Source organism: Aethalodelphis obliquidens, unplaced genomic scaffold (assembly GCF_003676395.1).
Source record: "Aethalodelphis obliquidens isolate GAN/ISIS:26980383/991018 unplaced genomic scaffold, ASM367639v1 scaffold9, whole genome shotgun sequence".
In the NCBI taxonomy this organism is placed as follows: Eukaryota; Metazoa; Chordata; class Mammalia; order Artiodactyla; family Delphinidae; genus Aethalodelphis; species Aethalodelphis obliquidens.
In genome coordinates this window covers 51,603,023-51,623,964 of record NW_020837953.1, presented here as the reverse complement: position 1 = coordinate 51,623,964, position 20,942 = coordinate 51,603,023, and the positions used below count along the sequence as shown (strand labels likewise).

The window sequence follows — 20,942 nt, the reverse complement described above, 5'->3', positions numbered from 1 at the left end:
AGCGGAAATGGTTGGAGGCTCTCGGCCCCGCCCCGGAGGCCATCTTGAAGGCCCGGGAGGCGGTGCCGCTCGGGACGGAGCGGAAGTGCTCGGCTGCGTCTTCCCGGACCGAGCGAAGCGCCGGCGCGGCAGCCACTCGCGTCCTCCTTCCCGCGGCCCTCGGGAGACCGCGCTCGGCCGCAGTGGACCGCGAGGTGCCGGCGGGTGGGGTGGGGCGGGGCGGGGGCCGGGGTGTTGGGGGCCGCGCGCGGGGCCGGGGCCGAACGGGGCCCCTGGGGTCGCCGCGATGACCGGCTCCCGCCCCCCGCTGGCGCGTCCTGGAAGGGGTCGGCCGCCCGGCCCGGGCCGTGGGGCCTCGGTGTCCTCGCCGACCCAGGGCGGCCTGCGGGATTTGGGTAGGAAGCGTCGCGGTGGACTTGGGTGTCTTGAGGTCGAGTCCTGGCCATTTTGCGAACCGAAGGTTCCGAGCGCTCGGGCCGAGCCGCCCGACGGCGCCCCGCGTGCTGGGCCCAGAGCTTCCTCTGGAAACTTGCCCTGGGCACCTGGGCTTGGGAGCGTCCCGGGGCGCCTGCTGCTCGGTCGGGTGGGTCTCACTTTAGGGGATGTGTAAGGCGGACCCCCCGGGGCCCCCGGTTGTGGTGGTGCAGGTACGGCGTGGTCAGGGCCCGGTGGAGACGGGAAGGTGGTCACGCCCAGGGGAGGGAGCAGCCGGCGGCGGGGCTTGGCCGAGCGCTCGAGTGGATGGGGTCTGGAAGGGCATTTCAGCGGAGGGAACAACATCAGAGGGCGAAAGTGTGGAAAATTACCACGCTGGGGACCCAGGAGGAATGGGGAGGGGGATGAACGGAGAGGCAGTGGGAGCCAAATTGTGGGTGACCCGTGCACCGGGCGGGACTGTCCTCTGTGTAATGGGAGCCATCTGAGGAGGGAGGTCCACTCCACAGACAGGTGCAGTGATGACTCTGGAACTCTGTACGCAAATCTCCAGACGTGATACTTCTGGTCTCTGCTTGGAATGGTTTTGTCTTATTTTTGCCTTTGTTTTCTTGAGGCTGAGCCTGAAACAGTGACATCCAACAGAGAACTTACCCACTGCGAGCTCTGTGCCGGGCCCTGTGGGCCGTGGGACTGGCAGTGGACAGACAAGGCTCCCCCTCAAGAAGTTTGCGTTGTAGTAGGAGGTAATAGAGAGAGAAAGCGGAAAGCAATCAGAAACGATCGTCACACAGAATAAAACAGGGTGACATGATGTGAGGGACCGGCACCTGTTGGACAGTCACAGGGGGCCTCTCCCGAGGCGGCGGCCTTGGAACAGCAGAGGGAAGAGGACCGCAGGCACCCAGCCGTGTGAGGGTTGCCCCGTTCGGGAACAGGTCTGACTCGTGTCTGAGGGAGACGCACTCGCTCCCTCCCTCCCTCGGTCGCCCTACGGGCCAGGCCTGCTGCTGATGCTAACACGGCTGGCCGCTCACTCCCACAGAGGCCCGGGAGGGGCCTACGGTGCTTTACAAATCGGAGTGGGGCCGGCCGAGGTGGCCTGCGGGTCACGCCATAGACAGGCCGTTTGACTCCAAAGTTCACGTTCTAAACGTCGCTGTACGCAAGCTCAGCCATGGTGTGGAGCCGTGTGTCACCACGTATGTCGTTTGCCAGGTGATCTGAAGTTTGCTGTTTTGTTTTGGGAAGATTTTCCACACGTTCAGTTGAAAGAATGAGACTTAGAAGCGGTCGTTTCTACTTAGGGCGCGTACTTCAAAGGAATACCCAGGTTTTTCTAATGGTCATCTTCATGCCTCAGCTCAAGTAGAAGCGTTTTAAAGGTAAACACTTTGGTCATAAAAAAGTAAAATAAGGGGTAGTTTGTATGGAGCCGAAGGGTAAATGATGTTACTGATGTAGCTCTCTGCTGGCCTGGCTCTGGCCTAAAGAGGGTGGCTGGCTGTCCTAGGTAACAAGTTCTAACGTAGCCACTTTTAAAAAATGGAATTTTTCCCACCTTCTCAAAAGACAGGACTAGGAGTTCGCCTGTTCAGTTCAGCCTCGGCTCCCCTGAGAGCAAAGGGCATTTCTCAGTCTCCTCCGTGGTACTCTTGGCACTCCTGCACCCGCTGGCCTAGCTGGCCTCCTCCACACGGTGGCTCCAGGAAATGGCGTCACTGAATGACAGACTTTTCAGCACAGATGTGATGACGTGTGTGGTGGGACTGCTCAGGTTATTGTAATACCTGAGTTGTACAGTTGACCCTTGAATAACACAGGTTTGGACTGCATGGGTCCACTCACGTGTGGATTGTTTTCACGAGAAAAGTACTGCGGTACCGCACAGTCCGTGGTTGGCTGAACTGCGGATCCAGAGGCCGACTGTAAGGTATACTTGGCTTGTCGACTGCTGGGGGCCGGTGCCCCTAACTCTGCATTCTTCGAGGGTCAGCTGTAACGGGCACGTTGTTCCACTTGGGACCTGGGATCGCGTCGTGAGCCTGCGGACTTGCTCAGTGCACGTGGCGAGGACGTGTCAGCGGGCGTGGGTTCAGGCCCCAGCCCCGCTGTGCGCAGGCCGGGTGTTGGGGCAGCTCGGGCCGTCGGGAGCCGTGGTTTTCTGTCTGAATGGGAAGGGCCGCTGTGCCAGCGGGTACCATCTCCCCAATGAGGAAACTGAGCCCGCACAGCCATGCCACTCAGGGGCCCTGGAAACAGACTCCGAGCTGGAGTCCACTTCTGGTCCCCAGCCCTGCCGTGGTGCCAGATCGGGAGGGAGCTGCCCGCAAGTTTGCGGGCAGGGAGAGCTTTGCCCCGGCGTCTTCACCAGCTTCAGGCTGGCAGGGCCCTCCATCCTCTGCATCCTCTGGTCCCGAGGTTCAGGCAGGGGTGTGTTGGGCTGCAGGAGCTGAGGTCAGAGCTACTCTTAACTTTGAGAAGTGGCTTAAGCTATCTGGGGCTTGATCCTCTGTTGTGGAACAGGGGTGACGATGCCCTTGGCTTCCCTTAGTGACCTGGGTTCTCACAGGCTAGATGTGCATGGAATCGCAGGGCATGTTGAAATGGTCAGGAGCAGATAGGATTACCTTCACGCACAGATAAGGAACTGGGACGCAGACGGATGATCACCTGAGGATCCTGGTCATGGAGTGGGGATCGGGTCTGGGAGGACCTGGAGGTGCACAGCTGGCACCGTGGGCAGTGGCCTGGACAGAGGCCAGGGCGGGGCCTAGAGAAGTGGGGGCACCGAGGGGAGCCCGAGGAGTGGCAGGAGGAGGTGCTGGAGGCTGGCGAGTCCCGGGGAGGCTTGGGCGCGGTGGCCCGTGCTGTGGACCGGCCCCGGGAGGTGGACACAGAAATGGGGCCAGAGGACTTGGCCGTCAGCGAGGGCGGCTCCTGGGGACCTGCCGGAGGAGTGTGAGCCAGGTGACATTAGCAGGAACGAAAGTCCACCCGGTGCTGCTGCTTTGCATGTCACATGCCTTCCTGGCTCTCCACCAAAGCGTGTCGCTGGCTGGTTTCTTTTTTCTGGGTGACTGGTAGTAAAGACACACAGAAGGAAGCTACGGCGTGGATGAAACAGTGAATGCTGAGGAAACCTGCTTTGGTGGTGTGGATGAAAACAGGGCAAAATGATCCAGTCCTTGAGTACTTTTTATTTAATTTAAAAGTATGTTGTATTTTTCTTGTATACAGCATGTCAGAAGGTGACAGTGTGGGAGATTCCGTCCACGGGAAACCTTCTGTGGTGTACAGATTCTTCACAAGACTTGGACAGGTTGGTTTTCGGGTCACTGAGTTGCGGAAACATTTAAATGAGACTTGACCCTGGGACGTTTCCCTGGGGCATAAGTGTGCTGGCAGACCCCGCAGGGTGGGCGGCCCCTCCCTGGGTCTCTCGTTCACCCTCTTCACCCTCTCAGAAGCTTTTCCCATTGCCGTGAGGGTGCTGGGTCTGCTGAGTTTCAGGCCATGTACTTGTCTTCTGTGTTTTTTTCCAACAACTTTTAAAATGTGAAAACCATTCTTAGCTCCTGGGCGGGATGGACCTGGCGGCCCCTGCTCTGCCCTTGCTGTCCCCTCGTCCAGACACCGATGTCTGCGTCCCCTCGGCCCCTCTGTCCCTGGCCCAGGCTTGCGCTCCGTGGCGGGAATACCCCTTGGGGCTGCAGCGAGGCCTGTGAGTTCCGGAGGAAGGAGTCTAACTCAGCGAAGAATCGCACAGTTTGGTTCAAAACTAAAACTGTATTGATTTTTTAAATTAAAAACTAGCATCTGGAGAAGTTCCTAATTATTGAAGCAGGTGACGGGCACGTGGAGGCTCGTTCTCACGAATGGTTGAAATTTTTCATAATTAAAATCTCAAAATTAAATTTAGACTACACACGTGTATATTAATTACACACACATGTACACGTGTACGTAGGCACACGTGTGCACATATGTGAATCTAAGGATTAAGGCAGTCAGCCGTGCGGCTCCTGGGCGGGCTGGGACCGGCTCCGGGGGAGGCGGGCTTTGGGACGGGGCCTCGGGTGGAGTCCCACATGCAGGGTGGTGACATTCTCCTTTCTCTGTCCCATCCTCTCTGGGGTTTAAGTTCAGTCTCCCCACGATGGCCCCTTGGGCCGATGCTGTAGGACTGCGTGCTGCAAGAGGCGGTTCTGTGGTATTTTTGCGTAAGGGGCGGACTTGCCTCAGGGAACGCTGCGAGTGTTGGATTAACTGTAGTCACCGCTTAGTGCCATTGACTTAAAATCTGAGGCAAACGCTGGCAAGAAGTGTGCTCTGCGGAAGGAATCGCAGGGTCTCTGTAACTTGGGCACTCTCCTTCCAGATCTATCAGTCCTGGCTCGACAAGGCTACGCCGTACACGGCTGTGCGATGGGTGGTGACGCTGGGCCTGAGCTTCGTCTACATGATCCGAGTTTACCTGCTGCAGGTCGGTGGGGGGTGGCAGTGACGAGTCACTGCACTGTGGTGTTGGCTGGGGTGTTGTTTTTCCTTCTGTCTCTGGATTAGGTGGGTTTATGGTGAAGGAAAGGGTCTCTGAAGATAATTTTACAGCTGGGCACCAAGTATAAGAAAGACTTCGGCGACTGTCTTTAAATGTTTACGTCCCGCCCTGAGTTCCTTGTATTCTGTTGCTGGACTTCCCAGGACAGTCTCGGTGTCAGCCGGGCCTGGTGACGTGACAGCACTCTCCAGTGTCCTCGTCTGCACAGGGGACCCTCTGGCGCTCCTTGACCCTGCCTCGGGCGGGACTTACGGGGGCTGGGGACTCTAGGGACAGAAACACCCGGACTGGCCACCCCATTCCCTGGGTGCCGTGAGCCGTGCTGGTGTCCGAGGAGGGCCGGGTGGGGTGACCGAGGGCGGCACGGCTCCTCCAGGGGACGGACGCCCTCCCCGCACCTTTGGTGAGTGCTGGGCTCCTGGACGGGAGTGCTCTGTAGACCCTGAGAGGAGGGCAGCCCATGCTCCCTTCTGTCCAGAGGAAGGAGGCTGAGGCTTTTTCTCCCCCTCCTTGAAAGCAAACACCTTCCTTCCAGGTATTTCCCAAGGTTTAGGAGTACGTGTGTGCGTGGCTGGGTACTTCACCTGCTGGATGCTATGCTGCGTCCAGCACTCTGGGGAATTCTCACCTGAGCTAAGCATAGAGACCTGTCCTTGGATGGTATTGTGTCTGTGTTCCTACAAGGAAGCCTAGCCCTGGCTCGGCGCAAAGGCGGTGGGGCCCCGGTCCAGCTCTGCAGCAGGGTGCGGTCTGTATTGGGTGTCCATAACTGATGTTCAGTTTGCTGTGATCGGGTCTAGATTTTTTTAAGAAACTGGACCTTGGTCCATTCTCAGTGGAATGAATGACCTAGAAACCTTGACTTGGGGGATTTGGGCGGGGGCGGGTGCATCTCGTACGGGTTGGTTCTCCTGTGCTCTGAGCTGAGTCTCTACCCGACTTGGCGTCCCTTCAGACTCAGCCCGCCACGAGGAGCTGTGTGTTAACTCCTCCTTGTGCAGAGTTAACTCAGCTGTTAACTCTGCACATTTAGGTCTTTGTTGTTTGACTTGAAAACGTTTTAAGGTAGAAAGGGCTCATCTTGCTTGTGTGAAAATGTTTAGGCTTTTACAGTTGGTCCTGCAGTGCAGCTGTGGTTCTGATCGGATGAAGTCTGTCCTCTAAGAGCGAGTCATGTGGCATGTGTGCCCCTTTCTCTGTGTCGCCTGAGGGGGGTTTGGGTCCACGACACTTTGCTGACTTGGGCTTGGTTTACTGATTTTCCGGCTCTGGTTTTCTTCTGGGCAAACGTTATGAACATTCCTGACACAGTGTGCGGTGGTGTGAACCGCCCGCCGGAAGGAGCTCGAGCCCCAGTGTCTCAGGCTGGTCCGGAGCCTGCGTCTGGGTCAGGCGCCCCTGGCCGAGAGCAGGGCTTGTGACCCGGGAGTGCAGGTCGGGTATGAGGCTTTGTGAAGCACCCCCGTTTCTGCTGCCTTCCGGGGGGCTGGTGGCTTTACGTTCTGGGTGCACCTAACTGGACCCTTGAAGACGTTTGCCGTGTGGACCTTGGCTTATCCACTCTCCAGACCCACGGTGCAGTTTAAGAGAAACTGTCAGCACGGATGCCCACTGCACTTCCGTCACTTGTTACGACTCCATGTCCTGGTTCAGTCCAGACAGGGAATGGGTTCAGGGTGGCCTCACTGACCGTTTCTCCTTCTCTTCCAGGGTTGGTACATCGTGACCTACGCCTTGGGAATCTACCATCTAAATCTCTTCATAGCTTTCCTTTCTCCAAAAGTGGATCCTTCCTTAATGGAAGATTCAGGTAGAGTAGAGACTGTCCACTTTGCTCTGTTTGGGGAGAGTTGTGGGTTTTCTATACTTCCCAGGATTGCTCCATTTTCTCTGGAAACATTTGAAATCTAAATTTTGGGGACTGTTCTCTGGGTGCTTAAAATGTACCTGCAACTTCAGTGATCCTGGCAAGTTTGTGGAACGACTTGCTAAGCCCTTGTGACAGTCACAGGAGGCAGGCGCTCCTGTCATCCCCGTGTGGCAGAGGGGGAAAGTGAGCCGTCAGGCTGTGGAACCTGCTGAGGTCCCGCAGGGGCGGGGGGAGCCAGGGCCTGCTTCCTGGGTAGCTGGCCCGTCCACGTCCCCTCCACGCTTGCCTGTTAGGTCCCTTTCTCACAAAAGCAAGCTTCCACGGCGGCTCCACATGGCTGACTGAGGCCACTGGCCCCCCAGTGTCCCCTGAGGACGATGGGTTGAAAGGTTCGTGGCTCTGGCTGCTCCTGGCATACCTGGGCCAGGTGGGGGCCTTGGCACACACCTGCTGGGCCAGCTGGGGGCGGGGATGGCTCACGACCGGATGCTGAGGCCTCCATTCCGGCGCGTCGCAGCCACTGTTGGGAAAACCCGCCGCAGCTCCTGTGGAGCCCATGGAGTCAGAGGTCCAGTTGTTAACGGCAGAGGCACGCTTTATGCAGCCTGTTCACATCACGATCGGAGCCTGTGTATTTTTTTCTGTGGAGTATTTGATGAAAATAGCAAAGGAAACAGCCCTTTCGTTTGGTGCTGCATTGGGGGGTTAGGAAACAAGAGGCCCTTTCAGTGGGCCTCAGTTTCTCCATCTGTTAACTGGGGAGGGAGGCGGCTTGGGGGCCTCAGCCCGAGGCCTGGCTCGCGGCTCATTGCAGAGGGTGGCCGTCCTGAGCCCAGTGCCCCTGAGAGTGGATGCACAGCTCCCGCCTGTGTGCTCTCGTGGGCTGTGGACTTTCATCCTCCCTGTACCTCGTGTTGTACAGTTGACACGTTCCTGAAAATCGGCGTGTGGTTGAATTTTTACGTGATCGCTTAAAGTGGTCTTAAAAAAAATTCTAATACAGATTTTCTAAAGCAGTGAATCGGTTTCTAAATCAGCTGAAGGTCCCCATTTTATGTCCGGTTAAAGGATGTCAATCTGTATGTCACGTATCAGGCCTGCTGGTTCACAAGCTCTAGGGAACCTTAAAAGGGCAGCGGTGGAAACGACAAGGTGCACTGTGTGCCTCACCTCCGGGTGACATTCTGCCTTTCAGATGATGGCCCCTCGTTACCAACCAAACAGAATGAGGAGTTCCGGCCCTTCATTCGAAGGCTCCCAGAGTTTAAGTTTTGGTGAGTCACTTCCTAACGGTGGTTGCGAAAGACGCCCGTGCCCACGCACGGCCGTGAGACGGGGGCAGGCGCTTCGGTCCCAGCGAGCCAGCAGCTTAGGCTCCTTGGAGAAACGCCAGTTCTGTTGTGTTTCCTCGTTCTCAACGTTGACTCACCCAGAACGTGAAGCGTGCCTGCTGGGCGTGGAGGGGGGTCACGGGGCCTTGTAGTGCCCACCCCCCTCCCAAGGTAACACTGCTGCACCTCGATGCCGCAGAAAAGAAGCTGCTTCTGGGGAGGCGGGTCCCGGGTATGTGGCACACTTGGCCTCGGGGGGACGCTGCTTTGTGCACGGCGCCCCCCCCGGTGGCCCGAAGGGGGACCCGCTCTCTCCCCACTCGGTCCTCGGGGTGGCCTGGGCGTCCCCAGGCCTCCTGGAGGCGGTCACGTGTGTGTGACGCTGTGACAAGTACGAATGTGACAGGAGGATGGAGGTGACCCCCTAGTGTGTGTGTGTGTGTGTGTGTGTGTGTGTGTGTGTGTGTTGCGGGGGGGGCTGGTCTGTGAACGTGTCTGTCCTGTGTTGTCACAAAAGTGAAGGCAAAGAGCTGCCGCCCTTCAGCCTGTCCTCCTGGTGCAGGGGTGGCCGTGCAGGCGCTTGGTGAGTCCCTGTGGGATGAGTGTGAAACGCTGGGCCCAGGGCTGCCGGGGGAGGGTGGGCAGTGGGCAAGGCCGGGTCCTGCCCGCCCTCTGAGGTGGCCTTTGTTCTCTAGGAAAGGGAGACCAAGGGGGATTTTAAGGAGGGCTGTGACCCTGATGGGTTGGGCCCTAAGCCGGAGGGAGGGTGGCCCTGAGGCCTGACTCCACCTGCTTCTCCTGGGGACACTGCTCGGCCACTGGGGGATGGCCTGCTGGGCGTGTGGGACTCAAGCCTTGAGGCTCGGGACTGGATTTCTAGACGTGGGCCCCAGCAGCACATGGGGGGCATCTGCATCCCCCAGCTGCTGGCCTGCGCAGTGCCGGGGCCCCCAATGCTGTTTTACACTTCTGTAATTTCAGAAAACTTCGAGTGTCCAAGGGACTAAGAACGCTGTGTCCGTGGTCACACGTAGTACGTCAGACACGCCACACGCAGCGCCCACCCTGCTCCGCAAGTGGAGACCCACACCCTCCTTGGGGCCGCCGTCCGGCTCTGACCTTCTCTCCTTCCGGTAGGCACGCAGCGACCAAGGGCATCCTGGTGGCGATGGTCTGCACCTTCTTTGAGGCATTCAACGTCCCGGTGTTCTGGCCCATCCTGGTCATGTACTTCATCATGCTTTTCTGTATCACGATGAAGAGGCAAATAAAGGTAAAAACCCAGATGATTCTGCACCGTGAGACAGTGCCACCTAGTACTGGTAGCTTTGGGAGAGCCGGCTCGGGCCCGAGACACGGGAGGGCCGTGTGGCCCCTGCTCTCCCTGCAGGTCGATGGGTGTGGTGCTCGCTCCCCGCCAGCACAGCACAGCCGGTTAACACCCTCCGGTCTGGCACATCATACTGCGGGACAGTCGGGGCCCAGGACCTCCTGGACGGTGTGTCCTGCCAGCATCACCCTAGAACGGGCCTGGCCAGACAGGGTGGTGCGGCTTCATCCTGGCCTCCCCACCCGCCCAACCACCTGGGCCCGGGTGCCACCCATCCCACGTCCCCAGCTCAGTAGCGCTAGCCCGTCTGGCACACAGGGCGTCACGAAGCCCATCCCACACCCTCAGGGTTTCCAGCAGCTCGGCTGGCTCCGCTGGGCAGTGGGGGGACGGGGGCGTCTGCCGGAGCTCTGGCTCCACGCCCGGTATGTGGAGAAGGTGGGGCTCAGAGTTGGAGGGAAGGTGGGTCACGGGGAAGCCGTGCTGAGACGCGTCTGCCTGTCCCCAGCACATGATCAAGTACCGGTACATCCCGTTCACGCACGGCAAGAGGACGTACAAGGGGAAGGAGGACGTGGGCAAGACGTTCGCCAGCTAGACGCGGCCGCCCTCCGCGGGCCCTGGACGGCCGCAAGTTGCTGTGACGCCGTCTTCTTTCCTCACATAAAGTAGTTGATTACAAGGGAGTTATTTTCTTTTTAAAAAGGAGCTTCAATTATTTGTAACTGAAATATCAGGTTCTTGAAGAAACTGGCATTTAAACCGAATCGCGTTGATTTATTTTCCAGTGCCGGTCAGGCGTCCAGACGCTGGCCTTGCAGAGGGCAGGCCGGGTCGACAGCCGTGTGGGCTGGGGGGCGGGGGCGGGGGGCCGGGCCCGCGGAAGGAGCCAGGACGCCAGCTGCTGCCTCCCAGGACGCTCACCGTGGCCCCGGAGGACGCTCGCCTGTCCGTCCGGCGCGTGGAGGAAGGAGATTCTGCAGCAACTCTGGGCTCTAATGCCGGTTTCCGAATTTCATCTCGCTAGAGATGTGTTGAGTTGGCCTCTATCATGATGACTCAAAACTTCGTTCTTAACTACCATGATTGCTTCTGAGGGCCTGGAATTATAAATATATATATATTTTAATTGTTTGAGATTATTTTGACACATTTCTTTGATACGTAAAGGGTTGTTTTAACTTAAACGTGTTCTCATGCAGCAGCCCCTTTTCAGATACACCTGGCAGGAGCAGCCAGTTCTGTGGCTTTTAACACATGGCTTCCCACTTTCTACAGGGAAACAGCTCTGACCTGCATGTCAACTTTTTTGATGTGATAAAAACCAATACTCGTAAACATTTTACCGAGTGACTTTTTAATTCCAACTTCATTAAAGACAACGTCCCTGCTCTCCTGTAGTCTTCATCTAACCCGCTACGCCTCCGGCACTGTGAGGGCCTGGCGGGGGAGTGCGGCCTCCCTGGAGGGCGGGCCGTGCTGCTGAGGCCGCGGCCCAGACACCGGTGGTCTGTTCCCACTCCCTGCTGCAAGCGCCGTTTCCATCTGTCTGCGGGTTTCAGACATCGAGTGTTTACCGCGTGGCTTTTCTTTTGCCAGGTTTTGCATAGCTGAAATTGAGCTCCTCTTGCTTTTAAGAGGCCGTATGAAGACCATTTGTGTACCCGATCCTGAATTCTAACTTCATGTGTAAATGATGTCCAAATCGGTACTTTTATTACCACATTGTGGCACCTGAGGTGTTCAAACTCTAGACTTTTTTTTGTTTTGTTTTTCATACTGTTTCCCTGGTAAATGTACAGGCCTGAAATACGGGAAATTGCAGGCACTTGGTGAGTGTAAGTAAGGGGTTTTGGGAACCGTGGAGCCTCCCCTGGGGCTCCTGCCTGTCTGGAGCAGGGCCCACGGTCACGGCCTGCCTCTAGGGCTGACCTCTGCTCACCGAGGAGTCTCTGTTCCTGCATCACCGCTCCCACAGAGTCACATGGAGGGAGAAGCGGCCTGTAGGGGCCCTGGGAGGGCCCCTTCCACACGGGCTTCCGTTCACCTCACGGCGCTAACACACCAGCACTTCTGTGGACTTGCTGTTGTAAGGATGCCTACGGCAAAGTCCTGTCTCTGCACAGCTTACGTAGATGTAAAAACCTGAAAATAACAAAAAAGGTGGCAGGAAGTGTGTTGGACACAGCAGTGAGCCGGTGTGTAGGCGAGCTGGCCCACCACCAGCTTTGGAGATGGGTGGCCTCAGTGGGTCAGGCTGGCTGGAGCCCGCCAGGCGCTCCAAGCAGGAGGAGACGGCTCGTGTTCAGAGGCCAGGACACACACTTCCATTTTATTTTTAAAATTTATTTTATTATTTTTGGCTGCATTGGGTTGGGTCTTTGTTGCTGAGTGTGGGCTTTCTCTAGCTGCGGGGAGCAGGGACTACTCTTCGGTGCAGTGCGTGGGCTTCTCATTGCAGTGGCTTCTCTTGTTGTGGAGCACGGGCTCTAGGCGCGCAGGCTCAGTAGTTGTGGCTCGCAGGCTCTAGAGCGCAGGCTCAGTAGCTGGGGCGCACAGGCTTAGTTGCTTCGCGGCATGTGGGATCTTCCCGGACCAGGGCTTGAACCCCTGTGCCCTGCATTGGCAGGCGGATTCTTAATCACTGCGCCACCAGGGAAGCCCTCCATTTTCTAAAACGGGAAACAAACTAGACATTTATTAGAAGGCACCTGCCAAACGTGTTAGGGGGCAATCACGGCTACTTTCCGGGAAGGGCTGTGCCCCCTCGCCCCAAAAGTCAGCTCCAGTGACGAGGGTTAAGGTTTGTGGGTCGTTTGGGCTGGAAGACTGACCACGCTGGGAAGGCAGGCTGCTGGTTTCCAGCCCTTGTTCAGTCCTGGCCCGTCTGGCCCTGCCCTCACTGTGTGCCTGGTATTGGATATAAATGACCGGTTTGGGGAAGGGAGGGAAGTTCTGTTTAAGTGCTGAGCTGTCTGGCTGGCAGCCTTGCAGGCCCTGCCCAACCTGCCCTGAAGCCATTTCACGGCCAGGTCCAGGTCCAGCGCCTGTCCTCCCCGGCGGCTGGCACAGTATCTTCTGTGACAAAGAATAAAAGACTTGAGAATTTCATGATTTCTGTGCAAGTACAGTCAACTTGTCAACCTTGAGAATAAACTTCCTCCTGACATCAGGAAAGACTCCTGGGTTCCTCCCTCCGTCGGGTCAGCGGTAGTGCCGCAGGTAGACCAGCTTCTGGGGGAGGAACTTCTCCCTGCAGAGGGGACACTCCATCTGTGGGGGGAGGAGGAAGGTCACGGATTGTGACCCCTACAACCCCGGGGGTCCCTCCCCCACTGGCATCTCCAGTAAAACACGGATGTACACATGTCTCCATTAAGACAGAAAAACATTTTTTTGAGATGATGCAGGCAGTTGGGGAGCAGGGCAGGGACGGTGACCAGCGAGGAGATGGCCAGGCCATGGGTGACTTGGGAGAAGGGAGGGCGCTTGGCTGCGGAACGACCGTGGCTGCCCTGAACCTCTTGGAGTTTCTGGGTGTGAGCTCACGGGTCCCCTGTCCCCACCCTCAGGGCCGCGTCCCTCCTGGCCCGGGAAGGTCAGCCCCTTGCCTGCCAGGCACGCGTATGCCCCGGGGCCTCGCAGAGCGGCCTGGACCCCACGGAGGAGGCTGCAGCCGCCGCACCCTGCAGGCCCTGAGGAAGGCTCCTTGGGCAGCGTGTGGACAGGACATCCCAGTAATGAGGCGGGCTTGACCTCAGGCCCCAAGGAGAGACGGGGCGGGGGTACACGGGGGCCCGGGACCGGCCCCTCCCTGAAGCCAGCGCAGGAGTAAGGTGGCAGAGCTCTCTGCTCTGGCCCCCTGGACCCCACACCCTGAGATCTCAAGGTCTAGCAGGCGGCTCTCGCTCCGAGGGTTCCCAGGTGGGTGGCTGGGGCCTTCCTTTTGGGAGCAGAGCTGTCACAGCAGGCTTCCGGCCACTGCAGCTCCCTGCCTCCATCCCAGCTGGGGGCTTTTAAAAATAGCCCCCCCCGCCACCACCACTGAACAAGCGTGGCTGTGGAGGCAGGCAGCGGGCCCAGTGCAGCGGGGGTGGCCCGGGGGCCTACGCTCAGGACGCTCACCTTGGTGTCGGCCCAGTGGGTGATGCAGCCCCAGCAAAACAGGTGACCGCAGGGCGTGGCCGTCGAGTACCTGCGCTCCTCCAGGCACAGGGTGCACAGCGAGGTTCTGGAAACTGCTCTCTCTGCGTAGCTCCTGGCAGGAGAGGGGGGACGATGGGACAGAACTGAGCCTGAGTTCCGTGTGGCGCTGGGTAGCCCCCGCCCCGGCACAGCCCTGCGCACCTGCGGTGGGACAGGCCACGCTGCGGCCTCCACTCCCTCTGGGCGCGCTGCCTCTGCCGGAAGCCGTAGAGCTGCAGGCCCGCGGCCAGTGCCAGGTGCAGCAGGGACACGAGCCCCAGCAGCCTGTAGCTGGCACGGGCCCGAGGGTCCTCTGCGAGCGGATGGCGGACACGGAGCTGTCAGGGACCCGGGGAGGGGGGCACAGTCACATGATCCGTTGGCGTGAGGCACTGAGTGGCCCAGGGGCCAGGCCTCCCCTGTGGGATGAAGCCAAGGCCTGCTCTCTGGCTGCGGGATGGGGCAGCAGCGCCTGGCAGGCTCTGTGCTGGGTGGCAGCTGGGGGGGCGCAGCTGGACAGCTCAGGGCCTCACCCCCAGCGGGAGCCCAGCATTGAGCGAGGACGGCCACGAACCTCGAAGCCTGCAGTCACTAGGCTGCAGGCAAGGTGTTGCGGGGAGAGGGGGGACGACGAGGCCCCCAAGCCTCATAGAAACTGGGAAGCCTGAGCAGCGGCGCCCAGTGGGATGGGAGGGGCGCCAAGCGTGGCAGACCCGCTACTCAGCCCCGTGGGAGGAACAGAAGCTCCCGCTTCTAGCAAGGCACCAGACTACCCGGGTGATGTTCCGCAGCTGGGACTCCCGGCCACGTCCCCCAAGGGAAAGCTGCTTGCCCCCCGCTTCTGTCTCCTTCCCCCCAGGGAATGGGGACAGTCAGGTCAGCCAGACTGGCCAGAGCCTGGAGCCCGAGGGGCAGGGCCCTGGTTGCCTGTGTAGGAAGAGCCCTGTGGCAGCCCCCTGACTGGGTTGAGCCCGTGTTTCTAGGCCCCTCTGTGGCAGCAGCTTAGCAAATACCCTACCTAACAGGTAGAGCAAACGCAGTGAGGACTGGGGCTGGGCTGAGGAGAGGGGGTGCACGTGCCGGGACAGCACTGCCAAGGGAGCCTGGAGACCTCCGGGGAGGCAGGGGGCCCGAGGGAAGGCCCTCCGGGTGAACCTGGGAGCAAGGGCATCAGCTGAGACTCCTGCGGCGGGCGGAGCCCAGGGGAGGCTAGCGGGGATGCTGGCGGCAACAGGGTCGCTGTAGGGTCACCATCAGGGTGTCCCTACACCTGACCCTCTGTCAGGGCGGCCTGGAAGGGTGGGCACGGGGCCCAGAAGCCAGGGCCCCAGGCCTGCGCTCAGGGTACAGAGCGGGGCGGCCACACGTGCTGGCGGCAGGAAGACAGACTCGCCCTACCCTCAGGGTTTACGGAAACCAGACTTGCACAGGTCTTTCAGCAAAACGGGGCCTGACAAGACCCACGTTTCCAGTGGAGGATTTCAGCTCTGGCCCTGTGACTGTGCTCGGGGACGGAGGTCCCCTGCAGAAGAGCGGGCCCAGGCGGCACCTGTGACTTACGTAGGTGATGCCTGTGAACCTCTTGGCCAGGTGGTAGAAGGCGCCATGGATGTAGAACCAGGCGACGTGGAGACGCTGGAGGCACCCGAGGCCCTGCCTGAACACCAACACAGCCCGCAGGAGCGTCCCCTGCTGCTGCTCCGTCAGGGCGGCCGTGCACCGGCGCATCCAGCGTCTTGTCCCTGACTGGCCACGGGCACCGGGGGCCAGGCTGCCCCGTGAGGGCCAGGCGCCGTCACCATCGGCCTGCAGCTCGTGCTCCAGGTGGAGCAGGGCCTTGTCCAGCAGGTAGGGCAGGACGGTGTGCAGCGCCACCAGTATCCCGCGGCGCAACCTCGAGGGCACTCGGCCCTGGGTCGGGTCCACCTGCAGGATGCTGACGTACTCCTCCCCGAGGGTCTGGTAGCCTGTGGGGAGAGGGACCGGTGAGAGAGACAGGCAGGGACCTGCCAGCGACTTCCGTACTGGGTCCCTACAATCCTCATAGCCCAGGCCCCGTGACAGGGCTCAGCGCTGGGACCCCTCTAGGGCCACGGGTTCAGCCATGGAGAAACGGTCCCAGACAGATGTGACAGGGGTACGGCAAAGCTTCCAGAGGCCCCAGCCTGGGCTCAGGGCCTGGCCTCCCACCTAGGGAAAGGGTTCGGGGTTCCCTCCCTCCCTGAGGCTGCCTGCGGCCCAGCTCCGGGGGCACTGAGAAGCACCTCCAGAAGCTTCTCACTCTGCTGACAGCCCCTCTCCTGTCCTCTGGGCTCGGCGTGTGTTGTGGGCCTTGAGATCCTGCCAGGGGCTGCTACCTGCCAGTGTAGTGAGGCCAAAGTAGGCGACATCCGACACCAGCTCAATCTCTCTCCTCCACTCCAGCCACTTCTTCGCACCTGAGAGGAGGAACCACGTCATTTCTGAGGGGTTGGGGCGAGGGTGGTGCAGCGTAAGGATTAGGAACAAGCCGCCTTCCTGCTGCCAAGGCCCAGCCCCGTCACCCTTCCACGCGGCTGATACTGTCCTAAACCACACTCTGTTCTCTCCCTGGCCTCCTGTGCTGTCCACTCTGCTCCATCTGTATCTGCCTCGCCTGGGCCACTGAGTATCCTGAGAACTTACCAACCTGTAGCCACCTCCCCGTCCAGGACCCGCCTGGGCAACTGCTCTAGAGCCCAGAAGGGCCACAAGGACAGTGTAGTACAGTGACCAGGAGCTCAAGCCGAGACCACCCATCCAGCATCAAATCCCAGCTCCCCACACTGCTGGTTGTGACCTCAGGAAGTTACAAGATCTTTCTGGAATCCCCGCTTCCCTGTCTCTAAGGAAGGGACTAGCAATAGGTCCCACTCACAAGGATGTGTCGAGAATAAAATGAGTTAACGTTCTGAAGCACGAAGAACAGTGTCTGGCACAGAGTAAGTGAATGTGTTAGCAAAACGAATACACGGGCCATTCGTTTTGATCGTGTCGTGTCCCTCTCCTGCTCAAAACCTGCCCATGGCTACCCGCCCGAGTCTACGGCCCAGCCTCGCTTCGGCTACTCCGAAGAGGAGCCCGCTGTCGTCTGGAATCCACCCCACGCTCTTGCCCCTCCACTGGGCTCCGACGCCGCTGCTCCACGGGAGACTCCCCGTGTCCCCAGAGCCGTGGACTCTTCCACGCCCGGTGCCCGGCCCCCACCCCCGCCCCCGGCAGCAGGGGGGCAAAGCCCGGGGCGCTCGCTCCTTCCTTCGTCTCAGGTCTTGGGGGGGCGAGCAGGGCCTGGCCGAGCCTGCGGGGGTATGACCGGAGGGCCTGAGGCTCGTCGGCCCGCTTCGCGCCCCCGCGGCCCCGCGGGGGCTCACCCGCGAGGCTGTGCAGGGTGCCGCCCGCCGCGCTCCGCAGCCCGCCGCGGTAGTAGTCGTCCTTCTGAGCCGCGCGGACTACCTCCGGGGGGCTGGCGGCCGCGGGGGCCATGGCCTAGGGTTGCGGGACCGCGGGGACCGTGGAGACCGGGGAGATCGCGGTGACCGGGGAGATCTTGATGACCTGCGGCTGCGGGAAAGCGGATAGCCACGCCCACGCGGCGGCGCCTCCTGATGGCGCTGGCTCGGCGTGCGGCGCAGACCTTGTGCGTCACAGATCTTGTGCGTCACGGCGCGCGTGCGTTCCGGGGCGGGGCCTGCTGCGGGGCGGGGCCTGCTGCGGGGCGGGGCCTGCTGCGGGGCGGGGCCTGCTGCGGGCTGACGGGGGCCAGCGCGTGGTAGGGCCGTGGGTTCCGTGCGCGGTCCGTACGGGGCGAACGCGGCCCGGATGAGGAGCGGGCGCAGTGCGGGAGGGGGCGGGTGCGCGGGGTAGGGGGTTGAGCGGCGCAGGGTGGCGAGCGGCCTCGGCGACAGCCCCCAGGTACTGCGAGAGGCATCAGAGCTAGAGGGGGCGTGCTGACGCCCGGTGGGGAGGCACTTGCCCGTCCCCTGGGGCCGGAAGTAAGGAGGGCGCTCGTCTCCCTCCCTGCAGTACCCTCTGCGGGGCGCTGGCACCTCGTGTGTTCTCATCCCCGCGACCCCCACTGCGGGCACAGGAAAGGTGCTCTGCGGCCTGGGGCGGAGCAGGGAGCTCTGATTCTTGAACCGCGGTGTTTCTACTGGCGGCTGCCCAGGCCCCACAAGTGCAGACCCCTGACCCCTCCCAGCTGCTCTCAGAGAGGGGACCGAAGAGGGCCTGGGGAACTTCCAGGGCCGGGGGAGGGACCTGGGGGGAGAGCAGTGGGAGGAGGCAGTGGGGGTGCCCTGAGGGCTCTGGGTCTGGAGCAGGTCATGGCATCTGTATGTGTGCCCCAGTGGAGGGGGTGCAGGGATACCCCAGACAGACCAGAGGGCCCTGTCCTGTGGGCACTAAGGGGAGCTGTGGGCCCAGCAGGAGAGAAAGAAGGCAAGTGGGCTGAGGGGGCGGGGGAGCCACGGGGCCCCCCTGACTTCGGCCGGGAGGGCGTGTGTTGAGACAGGCTGTAGCTCTTGGCCTCACTTCTCCCATACCTGGGCGTCAGCTGTGGGTGCGTGCACAGGCTGGCACAGCTCAGCGACACAGAGCCAGGCCTTGGGGACAGGCTCAGAGCTTGTTGGGCCTCCACCAGGGGCAGGCAGGCACCTTTTAGAGGGAAGGGGCAGGACCTGCGTGGTCCCGCAGTGCCTCCTGCTACCGAAGCCCCCGTGTCGCTTTGGAGCGGTGCCCCTGTCTGTGTACGCAGTTTCCTAGTCGCAGAGGCCACCTGTTGCTTTGGTTTGCAGCCAGGGGTGCGCCCTCGGGCGGGGGCCAGGTGGAGACCCTGAGGCCTCACAAGTTTCTGCCTAACTAACAGGCTGGCCCCTGAGACCCCCTGGCCTATGGGCTTGCACAGATGGATGCAGTGTCCACCGGCACCGAGTCAGATCTGGAAGAGGTCTTGTCCCCTTCCTCAGGGTCACCGGCTGGCTCCTTAGGGAAGCCTGAGGGGTGGGGCCTGCCCAGGGCACCTCCCCCACTGGCTGGTCCCGGCTCCCTGCCCAGAACTGCACCTTCCCAGTCTTCTAACCAGCACAGCCGTACTGGGCAGGGCAAGGCCAGAAACAGTGTTACCGAGCGTCTGTTCTTGGGGATGTGCGGCCTGGGGTCCAGCTGGGTTCAGATCTCCCCGGTGTCCTCACTTGCCTCGGGGCTGGTTGTTTGGGGTTGCCGCTGGTGCCCCAGGGCCCCTACTGTGACTTGAGTTTGGGGGTCAGAGCCCAGAATGGCCAGCAGATGGTGCCGTGGGCCCATCTGCTCCACCACGTTAGCGGGTAGAATTATGGATTGGGGAGTGAATTTCACCCCAAAGAGTGAATCTGGATCAGAACCAAAGGAGAACAGAGTGCTGACTCGCCGGGTGCAGAGATGGCCACACGGCCAGGGAGGGAGACGAGGTGGTTTCAGAGGGAAGGCGGGTGGGAGGGACAGACAGGAGTCTCTGCCTCATCAGAAGTCAGCTCTCCGGGTCCCCTGGCAGCCAGGCAAGCCCGAGCCCTGTGCGCTGCCCGCTGTGTTCTCGGGCTCTGGGATTCCGGATGGGCTGGAGGGACGAGGGCTCTTACTGGAGGCCTCACCGTGTGACTTCTGTCCTGGCTCCTGGGACAGGAAGGGGAAGAGCCGTGTGGACTTCGGGGAAGCGGCCACCCGCGCCGGGCAGAGGTATCTGACCGGGGTCCAGCCCCAGCGTGGGGCCCTGATGGCCGCTGCTGTGTACAAACTGAGCGTGCTGAGCCAGGGAGCTGCTGTGACCTCGGCCGCTGACCTCACCCACTGGGACCTCTCACACGCATCGTCTGACCGCCGGGCCTCAGTTTTCTGGTCTCCGGAATGGAGATGCCGATATTAAGCGTATACTCTGCGCGCATCAGCAGACGCAGGCTGAGTCTAAGCTCGTACCGCTCGCCGCACAACAGGCCGATAATAGAGAGGTGAGTTGTTGGGACAAGGCGTAATGACTTTATCTGGAAAGCCAGCAGACCGAGAAGATGGTGGGCCCGTGCTCCAAAGAACCACTGTGCCTGAGTTAGAATTCAGGTTCCTTTTGTACTAAGAGGGGAGGGAATAAAGTCAAACATTTCCTGGTTCCCGTCAGCCAGGAGGCGGTGTGTGAATTTCTTCCTCCCTGCAGTCATTCACACGTGGGCCTGGTCAGGATGTTTCCTGTGAGCTAAACGAAGGTATTTAGCTTAATGCTCACTACCTGGGAAGCAGGGTTCACAGCGATGGGCCATTATGTAGAATTTCCACTTACAGGCAACATCCCTGTAGTGATTAACTTATAGTAGAATACAAATGTTCTTCCCGATTACATCACCACCAAATTCATTCACTTCCTCCCATTGTCAGATCGGTCCTTCCTCCGGGACGTTCATTGAGCCTGGCCTGGAGGGTGGGCATGGCCCTACTGCTCCCCTCACTCTCCCAGCTCCCCCACTCATCTCCCACCCTCCACAGCCCCACCCAGCTGACTGGTGGGCAAGCCAGTGGCCAGCTGGTCTGTGTCCCTTTCCTGGGAGGCCGGCTTCACCCAACACGGGCTTCTTGCTTGGGTGGCTGCTGTGCCGTCGAGCCTGGCTCAGGAGCACCTGTTGGAAGAAGGAAGGAGGGGCAAGGGGGGCCAGCTCGAGGCCCCTGATTCTAGCCAAGGCAGTCTCACTGTGTGACCCCTCCCGCCCAATCCCAGGGCTCAGGGTCATCCGAGGCCGGCCGGACACCGGGCTGGGTGCACCCCTGCCCTGGGACTGTGGGGTGGGGTACTCCCAGGCAGAGCCTTCGCTGGACCCCCGTGTATCCCCATCCTATAAGGAGGAGCGGGTGTTTCTCACTATTGGAGAATGGCAGAGGGGCCACCGAGGCTGAGATGCCCACCCAGTGGTGGGGGTGGAGAGACACGGGTTGCTGGGCACCAGCCTTGCTGCGGGCCTGTGTCCATGACTGGGCAGGCGCCTTCGGGGTGTGGAGCAGAGGTGGGTGCTGCTGCCCTCCGTGGGGCATAGGGGGTGGGCAGCTGCAGTTCCAGCCCCAGGCCTGGGGCCGGACTAGCCTGTTTCTCCCCTTCCCTGCAGCCAGCGCCTGCGGGGTGGAGAGACTGGGGAAGAGCCCGCTGCTCCCCACTGACCTTTAGGGCGCAGCACTCCCTCGGGACAAACCTGGAGAACAGGC

At 60.5% G+C, this 20,942-nt stretch overlaps 2 protein-coding genes across 2 annotated transcripts; one reads left to right on the top strand and one right to left on the bottom strand.

Moving 5' to 3' along the window:
- Window positions 1–62: 62 nt before the first annotated feature.
- RER1 (retention in endoplasmic reticulum sorting receptor 1) lies at window positions 63–10,865 on the top strand. Its single transcript, XM_027110454.1, has 7 exons — window positions 63–194; window positions 3,676–3,757; window positions 4,817–4,921; window positions 6,707–6,806; window positions 8,062–8,140; window positions 9,335–9,470; window positions 10,036–10,865. The coding sequence occupies exons 2-7, from the start codon at window positions 3,677–3,679 to the stop codon at window positions 10,123–10,125; spliced, it is 591 nt and encodes a 196-aa protein (XP_026966255.1). The 5' UTR covers window positions 63–194; window position 3,676; the 3' UTR covers window positions 10,126–10,865.
- A 1,650-nt stretch (window positions 10,866–12,515) lies between these two features.
- PEX10 (peroxisomal biogenesis factor 10) lies at window positions 12,516–17,305 on the bottom strand. Its single transcript, XM_027110453.1, has 6 exons — window positions 17,102–17,305; window positions 16,070–16,150; window positions 15,273–15,679; window positions 13,875–14,050; window positions 13,653–13,785; window positions 12,516–12,800 (listed from the first exon to the last, which is right to left on the bottom strand). The coding sequence occupies exons 1-6, from the start codon at window positions 17,211–17,213 to the stop codon at window positions 12,732–12,734; spliced, it is 978 nt and encodes a 325-aa protein (XP_026966254.1). The 5' UTR covers window positions 17,214–17,305; the 3' UTR covers window positions 12,516–12,731.
- Window positions 17,306–20,942: the final 3,637 nt, after the last annotated feature.

Excerpts from the sequence above, each read along its gene's own strand:
- PEX10 (XM_027110453.1), bottom strand. The coding sequence starts at position 17,213 with ATGGCCCCCGCGGCCGCCAGCCCCCCGGAGGTAGTCCGCGCGGCTCAG. Across the intron at positions 14,051-15,272 it reads GGTTCACAGGCATCACCTAC|CTCCGTGTCCGCCATCCGCT; the intron begins GTAAGTCACAGG and ends GGTCCCTGACAG. Across the intron at positions 13,786-13,874 it reads CGTGGCCTGTCCCACCGCAG|GAGCTACGCAGAGAGAGCAG; the intron begins GTGCGCAGGGCT and ends CTCTCCTGCCAG.
- RER1 (XM_027110454.1), top strand. The coding sequence starts at position 3,677 with ATGTCAGAAGGTGACAGTGTGGGAGATTCCGTCCACGGGAAACCTTCT. Across the intron at positions 3,758-4,816 it reads TCTTCACAAGACTTGGACAG|ATCTATCAGTCCTGGCTCGA; the intron begins GTTGGTTTTCGG and ends CTCTCCTTCCAG. Across the intron at positions 8,141-9,334 it reads CTCCCAGAGTTTAAGTTTTG|GCACGCAGCGACCAAGGGCA; the intron begins GTGAGTCACTTC and ends TCCTTCCGGTAG.